This window comes from Bos grunniens, chromosome 1 (genome assembly GCF_055505025.1).
Source record: "Bos grunniens cultivar Pamir isolate PY7600 chromosome 1, Bosgru_T2T1.0, whole genome shotgun sequence".
NCBI classification, from domain to species: Eukaryota; Metazoa; Chordata; class Mammalia; order Artiodactyla; family Bovidae; genus Bos; species Bos grunniens.
In genome coordinates, this window is record NC_141165.1 from 99,860,552 (window position 1) to 99,873,475 (window position 12,924).

Sequence of the window (12,924 nt, forward strand, 5' to 3'; positions counted from 1 at the left end):
GGTGGTTCAGATAGTAAAAAATATGCCTGCAATATGGGAGACCTGGGTTCAATCCCTTTGAGTTGAGAAGATCCTCTGGAGGTGAACATGGCAACCTACTCCAATATTTTTGCCTGGACAATCTCCATGGACAGAGGAGCCTGGCGGGCTACAGTCCATGGGGTTGACAAGAGTCAGACACAACTGAGTGACTAAGCACAACACCTTTGTATTACTGTATGTTGTGTCTCGTATCTCTAGAGTAATTCCTTACAATTAAGGGAGAAAATTATGACATCCTGAGAGCTTCATGAGTCTTGGCGTCCGAATGCCCTCTGCCTGATGGTATCAGAGTGGGCTACTGGAATTAAAACCAGTGTCAGTGATCCCATTATAAACTTCTATTTTGTATTAAACTATCAGGACCTTGGTCACCAAATTTCCTGGGAAGACTCAGTGTAGGAGCACAGCTAATGGTGGAATTTTATCACACTGAGCAGTTTAGATATTTTAATAGTGTGGGAATGCAAGATGAATATGAAAAAGCAGCTGTGTTTTATTAGAAAAATCCATAGATAGTACCACATACAAGTCAGAGGATTATGAGAATTAAGAAAGAACATTTTGCCACCTGTTGAGCAGACACCTGAATCTTTAAGGGCTGAAATATTTACTTGGTGTGTACTGGCCAAAGAGTTAAGGTTTCCTGTTTCCTTGTCTTTTATTAAGAGGAGAAAAAGAGTAAATTCTCTCCCTCCCACATTCAACCAGTTAATTTTAGGCCACAGAGTTTATTAGTATTCAGTTATTTGTCTAGGCTTGAATAGATTAAAATAAACAAGCTGTTTCAGATTTCTATAAGTACAAGCTTATTTTCCCCTCAGGCGCAAGTATAACTGTCTCTGTTTGCTACCAGTGATCAGCATGTAAGATGGCCATTTTCATGAACGTATTTTGTTTTGTGAAAGGCTATATCCTTCTGGGCTCTGCCTAACAGCATCTTTATGTGTCCGTTTCTCTTTCTACTAAACTTTTACCTCCAAGCCACAAAATACTAAAGCAGGTAAAATATCTTTTCTATCTGTTAAGAATATTCTCCTCCACTAAAAAATGGAAAATTCTCATGTCATCCCCAGTGTTGCCACACGATAGAGCCTCAGGTAGCTATTTAAATTTAAATTCATTAAAACATGAAAAGATAAATTATTCAGTTCCTCATTTGTACTAACCATATTTCAAAGGCTCAGTAGCTGCTTGTGGCTAGTGATTACCATACTGAACAGCACTGAACATTTTCATCTTTTCAGAAAGTTCTATTGGATAGAGGCTCAGCTCAGTAAAGATGCAAATAGAAAGCTATGTCCAATTCCAGTTGGCTATAACTTATTTTTAAGCTAGTTTAAGGATTTAATTGGGTATAACTAGAAATATTTTGTTTTTGTTCTCTAAATAGCTCAGATTTTTTCAATCTGTGAAAAACAAGCTCTTGGATAGACAACTAGAGAGTAATGATGCAAAAGTTAGATAGTCCTAGGTAGGTCTAGCTCAGATGTCTTTACTTACCAGCTATACAGCCTCCCTTAATCATGTTGCCTGCTCTGCCAGTTTCATCATCAATAGGCAAGGGTTGTGTTGTATTTATTTTTGTACCCACAGCACTTAGAACAATAGGTATTCATCAAGCTAAACAGTGAGATAATGTACATGGAGGATCCTCTCTGTAGCTTTAACCTGTTCTTTAATCTATCAACATATAACTAGATGGAGGATTTTATTTATTAAATTTTGAAGAAAGATGCCTCGGTGATATGAAACTTGGGGAGAAGAAAAGATGTCTAAAGAGGATTTTTAGAAAGCTTTAAGAAAATTGCAACAAAGGATCGAGTAAATTCTTGAAAGCTTTCTGAGTCAGAGTGATGTGATTTAAATGTTTTGGTTGCACCTGGTTTCAAAGTAAGACTAACCAGGCCTCATTTTATATGGGTTGCAATCATATGAGAGAATAAATATAGATCATGTAAATGAGTTTCTTTTACATCATCTTCTTCTCTTATTCTTTGTTCCCACAACCCTTACTTCCTCTAGGTCTGTATTGGAGCCATAGTTTTAGGTGAGCTTAGAGAAAGTACAATAACCCCCTATTCAATGGACATGGGTTTGGGTGGACTCCTTGAGTTGGTGATGAACTGGGAGGCCTGGCGTGCTGCGGTTCATGGGGTTGCAAAGAGTCAGACATGACTGAGCGACTGAACTGAACTGAACTGTAGAATCCAGCTTTCCTTATATAGATCACATATATAGGTCCATCTATTCAAACCTATGGTTTTTCCAGTAGTCATGTATGGACATGAGAGTTGGACTATAAAGAAAGCTGAGCACCGAAGAATTGAAGATTTTGAACTGTGGTGTTGGAGAAGACTCTTGAGAGTCCCTTGGACTGCAAGGAGATCCAACCAGTCCATCCTAAAGGAAATCAGTCCTGAATATTCATTGGAAGGACTGATGATGAAGCTGAAACTCCAGTACTTTGGCCACCTTATGTGAAGAACTGACTCATTGAAAAGACCCAGATGCTGAGAAAGATTGAAGGTGGGAGGAGAAGGGGATGACAGAGGATGAGATGGTTGGGTGGCATGAGTTTGTGTAAGCTCCATGAGTTGGTGATAGACAGGGAAGCCTGGCATGCTGCAATCCATGGGGTCACAAAGAGTTGGACATGACTGAGTGGCTGAACTGACTGAAGACCACAGAGTAAAGTGGAGCAGACCACTGATCAATCAATATACACAACAAAACATAACAAAATCACAACTAACTACTGAACAACCATCCATAAGGAAGACTCAGTTCAATTCAGTCACTCAGTCATGTCCGACTCTTTGCAACCCCATGAATCGCAGCACGCCAGGCCTCCCTGTCCATCACCAACTCCCGGAGTTCACTCAGACTCATGTCCATCAAATCAGTGATGCCATCCAGCCATCTCATCCTCTGTCGTCCCCTTCTCCTCCTGCCCCCAATCCCTCCCAGCATCAGAGTCTTTTCCAATGAGTCAACTCTTTGCATCAGGTGGCCAAAGTACTGGAGCTTCAGCTTTAGCATCATTCCTTCCAAAGAAATCCCAGGGCTGATCTCCTTCAGAATGGACTGGTTGGATCTCCTTGCAGTCCAAGGGACTCTCAAGAGTCTTTTCCAACACCACAGTTCAAAAGCATCAATTCTTCGGCGCTCAGCCTTCTTCACAGTCCAACTCTCACATCCATACATGACCACAGGAAAAACCATAGCCTTGACTAGACGAACCTTTGTTGGCAAAGTAATGTCTCTGCTTTTGAATATGCTATCTAGGTTGGTCATAACTTTCCTTCCAAGGAGTAAGCGTCTGTTAATTTCATGGCTGCAATCACCATCTGCAGTGATTTTGGAGCCCCCCAAAATAAAGTCTGACACTGTTTCCACTGTTTCCCCATCTATTTCCCATGAAGTGGTGGGACCGGATGCCATGATCTTCATTTTCTGAATGTTGAGCTTTAAGCCAACTTTTTCACTCTCCACTTTCACTTTCATCAAGAGGCTTTTTAGTTCCTCTTCACTTTCTGCCATAAGGGTGGTGTCATCTGCATATCTGGGGTTATTGATATTTCTCCCGGCAATCTTGATTCCAGCTTGTGCTTCTTCCAGTCCAGTGTTTCTCATGATGTACGCTGCTTATTTATAAGTTAAATAAACAGGGTGACAATATACAGCTTTGACGTACTCCTTTTCCTATTTGGAACCAGTCTGTTGTTCCATGTCCAGCTCTAACTGTTACTTCCTGACCTGCATACAAATTTCTCAAGAGGCAGATCAGGTGGTCTGGTATTCCCATCTCTTTAAGAATTTATTGTGATCCACACAGTCAAAGGCTTTGGCATAGTCAATAAAGCAGAAATAGATATTTTTCTGGAACTCTATTGCTTTTTCCATGATCCAGCGGATGTTGGCAATTTGATCTCTGGTTCCTCTGCCTTTTCTAAAACCAGCTTGAACATCAGGAAGTTCACGGTTCACATATTGCTGAAGCCTGGCTTGGAGAATTTTGATCATTACTTTACTAGCGTGTGAGATGAGTGCAATTGTGTGGTAGTTTGAGCATTCTTTGGCATTGCCTTTCTTTGGGATTGGAATGAAAACTGACCTTTTCCAGTCCTGTGGCCACTGCTGAATTTTCCAAATTTTCTTGCATACTGAGTCCAGCACTTTTACAGCATCATCTTTTAGGACTTAAAAGAGCTCAACTGGAATCCATCACCTCCACTAGCTTTGTTCATAGTGATGCTTTCTAAGGCCCACTTGACTTCACATTCCAGGATGTCTGGCTCTAGGTCAGTGATCACACCATTGTGATTATCTGGGTCGTGAAGATCTTTTTCGTACAGTTCTTCTGTGTATTCTTGCCATCTCTTCTTAATATCTTCTGCTTCTGTTCGGTCCATACCATTTCTGTCCTTTATTGAGCCCATCTTTGCATGAAATGTTCCCTTGGTATCTCTAATTTTCTTGAAGAGATCTCTAGTCTTTCCCATTCTGTTGTTTTCCTCTATTTTTTTGCACTGACTGCTGAGGAAGGCTTTCTTATCTCTCCTTGCTATTCTTTGGAACTCTGCATTCAGATGCTTATATCTTTCCTTTTCTCCTTTGCTTTTTGCTTCTCTTCTTTTCACAGCTATTTGTAAGGCCTCCCCAGACAGCCATTTTGCTAAGACTGGAATCTACCAAAAAAAAAAAAAATTCTACATCCAAAGACATAAAGAAGAAACCAGGGGTGCACTTGCAAAATAAACTCCGTATCACCCAGATGGACAATCAACAAAATGGAGGATAATTATATTGCAGAATTTCTCCCATAGGAGTGAGAGCTCTGAGCCCCATGCAGGCTCCCCAGTCTGAGGGTATGGTATTGGGAGGAGGAGCCCCCAGAGCATTTGGCCTTGCAGGCCAGTGGGGCTTGATCACAGGAGTGCCACAGGACTAGGGGACACAGAGATCCACTCTTGAGGATGTACACAAGGTCTTAGGTACACCACAGACAAAGGCAAAAGCAGTGACTTTATAGGAATCTTGGAGGGTCTCCTGGGGTGGCAAGTTGGGGGAGGTGGATGAAGGGGAGGTGGGCAGCTGTGGAAAAAAGGAAGAGGGCTCAAATCAATAAAATCAGAAATTAAAAAAGAGAAGTTACAACTGACACCACAGAAATATAAAAGACCATGAGAGACTACTACAGGCAACTATATGCCAATAAAATGGACAACCTGGAAGAAATGGACAAATTCTTAGAAAGGTACAATCTCCCAAAATTTGAGACAAGAAGAAATAGAAAATATGAACAGATTGATCACAAGTACTGAAATTGAATCTGTGATTTTAAAACCCCCAAAAAACAAAAATCCAGGACTAGTGGCTTCACAGGCGGATTCTATCAAACATTTAGAGAAGAGTTAACACCCATTTTTCTGAAACTATTCCAAAAAAATTGAAGAGGAAGAATATGTCTGAACTCATTCTATGAGGCCACCATCACCCCAATATCAAAACCAGAAAAAGATACAACACAGAAAGGAAAATTATAGGCCAATATCATATCCAAGGGTCAGACTTTTGTTAAGCAACTTCTAAATTAGTGGGGAAACAAACAAACCAAGCAGCCAGATGTATGTGCAAGAGAATCCAGCTGAAGGAACACAGAAGTCAGGCTGTGTTGGCAATTTGGAAGAAGGCCAGATTACTCTGGAAAGACTTTCTGGAAAGAAGGACTGAATGTTCAAAACAGATTAGCACCCTGACAGACTGAGAATGAGTTTGAAGATCTCTGTGGCCAGAGACTGTAAGGATTATATTATCCCTTGCTTTTCTCTGTAAAGCAAGAGCCCAGATGCGCTGAGTTCCAGGGGTGAGCTGGCCAGGCACATGGCCCAGCCTCAACTCTATTTTTACTTCACAGAAAGAGGTAAGTCTGCTCTCCACATTTCCTCAGAACAGGAGAACCTCGTTCAGGGCATTGCTGTTCATCATAGGCTACCTTATTTTCACATATATTCATTTTCATTAGGTCATACGTGGTGAGCTGATAGTCATTTGCATGTTTTACAGGAGTTCCAACTGTATCTCAAATCCCACAGGATGTAATTGAAATGGTAAAAATGATCCAACTGCTTCTTTTCAAAGTGCGGCTTCTGTATCTTATCTTCTTCTATGAATTTAATGGGAGCGGTACCCATGTAAGGAGGTCTTCTCTTTTCATTTAATAGTACTTTTGTTATTGCAGATATTCTTAAATTACTCTATAAAGAAGGTGAAAAACATACTCTCCAGAAGTTAATTTGGTGAACCTCCAATTCTGTAAATTCAATTAAATAATGAGTTAATGTCATTCCAAATCCCTTTCCTGTAACTTTGTTTTTTCATTTCAGAATAGTGACTACAGATCTGAGGTCCATCAAGCTGAATGAAGCTCTTTTGCAGATACTTGGGAGTACTGCAAGTTTGCTAATTTCTGTGCTAGAACTTTGTACTCCCTTTGGCTTTTTAAAATTCATGAGAGTCTAGGTCCTTTGGCCTAACGGTGGCCATGGTCACATAAGAGACTAGTCAGTCTCAAATTCTGGACACTGCTTCACCCTCCTTTCTCAAAACACATACAAAGACAGCTTGTCGTGGAAGACTGTGTGATTCAGGCAAAGGACACTGAAGGGACAGGGGCTCCAGAGGCCTGAGTTCTAGTTGCTAGCAATCGGTATGAGTGCTTAGCATCCTCCTTATGTTTTCCTCAACTGCAAAACAATGGAGCTGGACCAGGCAACTGCAATGGCTCTGCTGGTTCTGACACTTCTGAAACTCACAAAGTGTGAAGAATGCTGAGGCAACGACAGTAGGCAGGGCAGGACAGCAGCAGGCTGTAGGCCTCCCAACTGATACTTCTCATCTGGTTTAGAAAGCAGCCAAAAAGCAAAAGATTTCACAAGAAAGTATTTGCTCAGAAGTGTTCTTTTAAAGAAGACTTAAAAAAAAAATGTCCTAAGTGTTTCTCACATAAGAAATTTATTCTTTCCCATATCTCTAGGTTCTCTATGTTGCTGTTGGTAAAGTATTTGATGGATTGTATGAGATTATGACTGTTACAATATTATTTTCAGATACTCTTGCATTTGAAAATCTTTAAGCATTCTTAAATATAATTTTTAAATGTTAATTTTAGATCTTTATGTGTGTGTATTTGTGTATATATGAGAATATCCATGTCTTGGAAGTTATAGTATATATCAACAGGAAAATGAAACAATTAAAAAAAAAACCTGATTTCAAAAATTACTCCATTATGTAAATTAGGTTCATTGGCATATTCTTTATTCTCTTCCCCAAGGTTCCATATTGTGTCATATTGCTCCTCATCTTGACATACACTCTGCTCCATGAACGTATGCATGTGAGTTTAGAGCAGTGGCTCCTAGCCTATTTTCACAGCCTCTGGTCCTGAAAGAATGTCTATAAAACCTTTATGTCTTTATACCAAAGACATAAGTTTTATGCCTATAAAACCAAAATATCTTTATACCATAACCTTTCATTCATTCAGTTAATCCAAAGAATATTTTATATACCTGACACTTTGTTAGGGAGTGAAGATATAGTAATAAATAAAAGAGAAGTGTACATTAAATGAATAGGAGTTGATTGTTTTATTACAATTATAATAGTGCTACATAGAAGAAGTTGAGGTGCCCCAGAGCAGAGAATGGGGAACCTAACTTGTGGGTGAATATGTGGGAGGAATGTAAGAGAAGAACTCCCAAAAGAAATATGTCCTTAGACTTAAAGGAAGATGAGCAATTGTCTAGCTGAGGATGAAGTGGGATGGATGTGAGAGTGGGGAGGAGGATGAATTTCACAAAGTCATACAAACAGCAAAGTTAGCACTAAGGCTTTAGTTTCTAATCCCCCTCAGCAACTCTGCCAAAAAAAAAAAAATCTCAAAACACACTACAGTTTTTCAAACACAGAACAGTCTTAATTCACATACACAAAAGATTCCCCAAGTTAATAATAATTTCCTCTAGGGATTGTAATTGTGGATGACATTAATCTTCTTTGTATATTTCTATATTTTCCATACTCTTTATAATGATCATATATTATTCTTTTAACTTTCAAAATAATGACTTTTATTTTTAAAGAAAAAATATCAATGGGATGGCAATGTGTACATTGTTAAGACCTCTTACATGTAAATTGGTTGGTACAATGTCTGGGACAGCCTATCCTCTCAAATATTTGTTTCCTTTCTTCTTATTTATCTTCTAATCCCCTGTACTGGGCATAGTTGGAGTATATTGCTCAACAAATATTTGTTGAATGAATCCATAAGTAAAACCTCTAGGCAGAATTATGGGCATTGATTATAGGACTGTTGATCTATAAGGAGGCAAAAACTACATAGTTCAGGGCCAAGTAGCTCTTACCCTGGCAATGACATGGAATTGAGAAAGACCTTCTGAGATCAAACTTTTGATCTTGCTGTAATTAATCTGGGACCCTAAGCCACTAATGTAACTACACACAGACAACTCTGATATCTGAATACGTTTTGAAGTTAAGTTATAGGAAGAATATGGTCTTTCATGAAAAACCTTCTGATCATAATGCTCGTATTACAAACTGAAATCTAACAGTATAAACTCTGGTTAGTTTGGCAATATAATACAATTATCATATTTTTAGTAATGGCTGTGAAAAGCCATTAGAAAGTCATAATTTGGGGGATTCATACCCACTAACATTCAAGATGAGTCAGTTTTGGTAAAATGTGTCTTCTTAGGTTTAGAGACTATGATCCAAAGGAGGGAAGCATAAAAGTCAATAAGAAACCCACAGATTTCACCTCCCTGTGATCCCAAGCCCATCCTAGGCTTTCATCAAAAGTATATAAATCTTTTTATATGATGGTAATAAATAATTTGTAGCATAATTTGCAACATGAGTTGCTTCACTCTAGTGGAGGAAACCTCAGTTTGCTTCTTCCCTTCTGGGCTTCTGTCCCTTGGCCTAGGAGAATGAAAATAAATCTGACATGATCTTTAAGGATTTCTTCTCTGTTCCACCTGAGTGGACTTCCTCTCATGTTACTAAATGCCCAACAGACACAATGCTTCCACAAAAGACATTCCATAAAAAAAAAAAAAAAGATATTCCATCAAGCAATTTATCACTTTTTCCCAGTGTCCATTTTCTGGCTGTCCATATGGAAATGAACATTTTATCATGATCCTGTGACCCACACATCTCTCACTCTCACCCCATGTTACCTCTTCCAGGGAGGTAATCAAAAGCAAATGATTTAAAAATTGTAACACTCCCAATGACAGAACTAGCAACATCTGGAGTCTCTATTGAGTCCACATGAAGTTTAAATGTCTTCTGGTTGAAATAAGAATAATCCAAAAAGACAACTAATATTATAATTTAAAATATCTTCTCCTCAAAACTTAATATTAAGGGTAGCAGAAAATGCATGAACAGTATAGACTTGGTTTTGAAATTCCCACATACTGAAAACAGGCTCAATTTTCTTAGACCTAGAATATGTCTAATTTTACCTGCTTTTTGATTCTGTATGTGGGCATAGAAAACTGAGTGCTACGAAAGACTGTGGAAAATCTTACTTCTGCAAAGAATCCCAGTAGAGTAAAGGCTTGACTTAATGGCTAGTTCAAGAGTTAGTAATATGGAAATTTGGGATCGAGTAACAGAAGTTACAACAGCCATTAACATTTCTGGGACTAAATTTTGCTTACATATGAGGTGGAAAAAAAAACAGTCCCCAGCCCCTCCGAGTCTTAATGAAATATTATATGGCTTCAAATCAAGGATGTATTTGCCAAATTTCTTTACTAACATCAGAGTTGATGTTCAGACATATGATTTTAGAGTTTGTGTCTGAAATGTTGATGTTGTCTCTCTCTAAATGGCTATTGCAAAAGTGTTATTTAACTTATAACCCATAATACTGATCTTGCAAATTGCTCTGAGATTATTCTAGATGAAAGTCACGCGGCAATAATGAACTCCTGCATTATCTGTCTCTATGTCACAAGTCATTTTGTACAGCTTTGCTCTAAGATGTACAAACCCACATGATTTGAAGAAAAAAGATCATTTGGAGCAGAGGAAAAATGAAATCAATTGTAACTACTATCTCAGATGTTAAAGAAATGTTCTCCTAGGTTTCTTAGAATATTTTGTGTCTTCCTACCCACCTGCTCCATTCTCTCCAGGACCCAAAAAATGTCTACAGTGAGATTAAAACCTTCCAATGTGTATATTAAAGTTTCTTCAGTTAAAGAGAGAGAGAGGAATGTATGATGGAGGACAAATGGAATGACAGTGCAATAGTTGCTAATTCAAACGCTACTAACTGGCAGCACATAAGGGGCATCTGTTACCAGGCAGACAAGAGAATTTGGAGAGGAAGCTTAGAACAAATGGCTGTGAAAAGATTCTTTCAACCTTTTGGCACTTTCTTGAATGAATTACATACCCCCACCTTCTGTATGAATTCAACAAGGCTAAAACTAAACTCCTCATCTTAACAGCTGACCTAAGAGGAATATGAACCCACTCTGAATTGTGGATGAGCCCTTGGGACTCTGCCTTTTCAGAGTCTTCATTTGCCCAACCTCCCTATGCAGTACCAACCACTGTAGCCAAGGCAAATTTCCTGGGGCCTTTGATGTCTTGCCCGGAACCTAACCTGACATGTTACAACATGTTCTTTCAAATATTTTTTGCTGAAGAGATCTCATTTTACTTCCCCAAAAGTGCACTTCTTCTGATTCATCAGATCAGTATTTCCAACTACCTGACTCTTGTAAGGTCCAAAGATTATCAAGAGCTTTGTAATTTCTTCATTGGTTTCTTGTGTTTTCCTGTTTTTGAATTCCAGTAAAGCTGACCCCTGGATGGTCACGAAATCAACCAAACAACTACAACCACAGTACTCAACAGGAAATTTTGCACTTCTCTTAAAGCAAGTAGCAAGCATAATTGGGTGGAACAAAGGAAGGTTATGGGTGACTCACTATAGGTTGGACTTTCAAAGGTAAATGTAATCGTTGATTTTGGGCCATCACTTTTTAGAGATTTTCAGGAGAGATAATTATGCTTCTAAATGTCTATAAACTTGCCTTTTATTTTTTTCTAACTTACAGAATTCTTGCCAGTCCAGTCACTTTGGTTAAGCCTGCTTCTACTGCCAGGTGTTCATACTGCCCATTATTAGAAAGACAGTGGTTTTCAGCCTGTGCCCTAGGGGTCTAAGAAGGTGTTTCCGAGGCTATCGTGAGGCCCAAGGGAGGCTAAGTAAGTCAAGAACCAAACCACGTTGTTTCTGTCACCAGGATATTTATTGTTTGCTTTAAAAATGGAGCTCTAGGTAAAACTTAGTTTGGAAAAACGAGTTCTTTAATTAAAATGAGTTTGAAGATTGCAAAGCTGAGTATCCAAAATCCAAGTATCTTTGGACACAGTCCCAGAAATAGTAAGTGACATAGTAATAGGGAACAGAATTGGTGGGATTATGTTCCTCTTGGTTAAGTTCTATGAGCATTAAAAAGGATTCAGTACAGAAGAAAAAATTAGTGTTTGTTCATTTAGTCATTCATCCCACTAATATTTATTGAAAATTTGATTAATGCCAGGCCCTGGAAAAACTCCTGCTTTTGTGAGATACCATAGTTTTACCTGTAGTTCTAATGAAGAGATCTGTGACAAGGACAAATAATACAATTTTTAAAGTGATTACCACTTTCTCTCTCTCTCTTTTTTTTTTTTTTTTTTTTGTGGAACCTTCAACTTGCAAGGCAAGTATTACTATCTGTTTGCTTCAGATAAGGAAAGTAAACCTCAGAGAGATAAAGCAATTTCTTCAACATCACTAACTCAGTAAACAATCTTTCTACCCTCTCCTGGCCCTCTTCAGCTTGTCATCTCTGAGAGGGCACATTATCTCTGAACTCAGTAAAATCACATATAAAATGTAGGTAATATTTTCTTTCCCATCCTATATGATTGTAAAAATTAAAATGAGAAATTTTCAAAGTTAACAGAAACAAAAATTATACTGATATTCAGTGATGGATTATTTTTATTGGACATTGTACTTGATGTTGCACTCTAGGCATTACTAATTGGAAGGTCAGAATTAATCATCACATAATTATGGATTAAGAGCATTGCTTGGGCGATTGGAAAACTGCAAGTGAGGGTAGTGTTCCTCAAACTACCTGAAGTAAAAAAAATAGTTTTTTAAAATTCTCACTGCTAATGGATGAATGCTCAAAGTATAAACCCCTCTCTTTTTATGAATAGCTTCAGGGAAATTAAAATTATTGTGACAAATTGCTGAAAAAATTTCTAAATGCTCTTCTCAATCGCTGTATAATCTTGTCATGAACTGAAAGAAAAAGTCAGCAATGGACTCCTTACTGCACTGGTTGTTTATTTCTCTAAACAATTAGCTCAGACTGCTAAGGGATGGCCTCCTTGCCTATGGGCAGTAACAGCTATTACAACCCTGTTAAAGGAGGCTGAAAGTTAACATTTGGTCAGGCAGTCACTATATGGACTCCATACTCCAAGGCTCAGTTCTAAGGGAACAGATGCCTGTGCCCTGGAAGGTCAATTGAAGTTCAACCTGTGTTTTTAGACAACACAGTGGCTACCATAAAATTTGTCACATGTTAGATCCTATCACCCTGCTACCCACAGAAATGGAGGTTATGGATGGAGCATGATTGTAAAGAAACCACAGGCATGATCTATTCCAGTTGCCCCAACCTGAGAAATGAGACTTTTCCACCCACTGATGCATAATGGTTCACAGGTGGGAGCAGTTTTATGAAAGAGGGAAAAGGA

General features: G+C 38.6%; 1 protein-coding gene across 2 annotated transcripts in view; it reads left to right on the forward strand.

Annotated features, from left to right (window-relative positions):
* Window positions 1-5,785: 5,785 nt before the first annotated feature.
* Window positions 5,786-12,924, forward strand: part of CCDC80 (coiled-coil domain containing 80) — a 101,042-nt gene continuing 93,903 nt past the window's right edge. Inside the window, exon 1 of one of the 2 annotated variants that reach the window (XM_086406525.1) lies at window positions 5,786-5,965. In XM_086406525.1, coding sequence (XP_086262651.1) covers window positions 5,926-5,965 — 40 coding nt within the window. In that variant the 5' untranslated portion in view covers window positions 5,786-5,925. The remainder of the gene's footprint in view (window positions 5,966-12,924) is intronic. The other variant, XM_086406547.1, reaches the window with a different exon arrangement.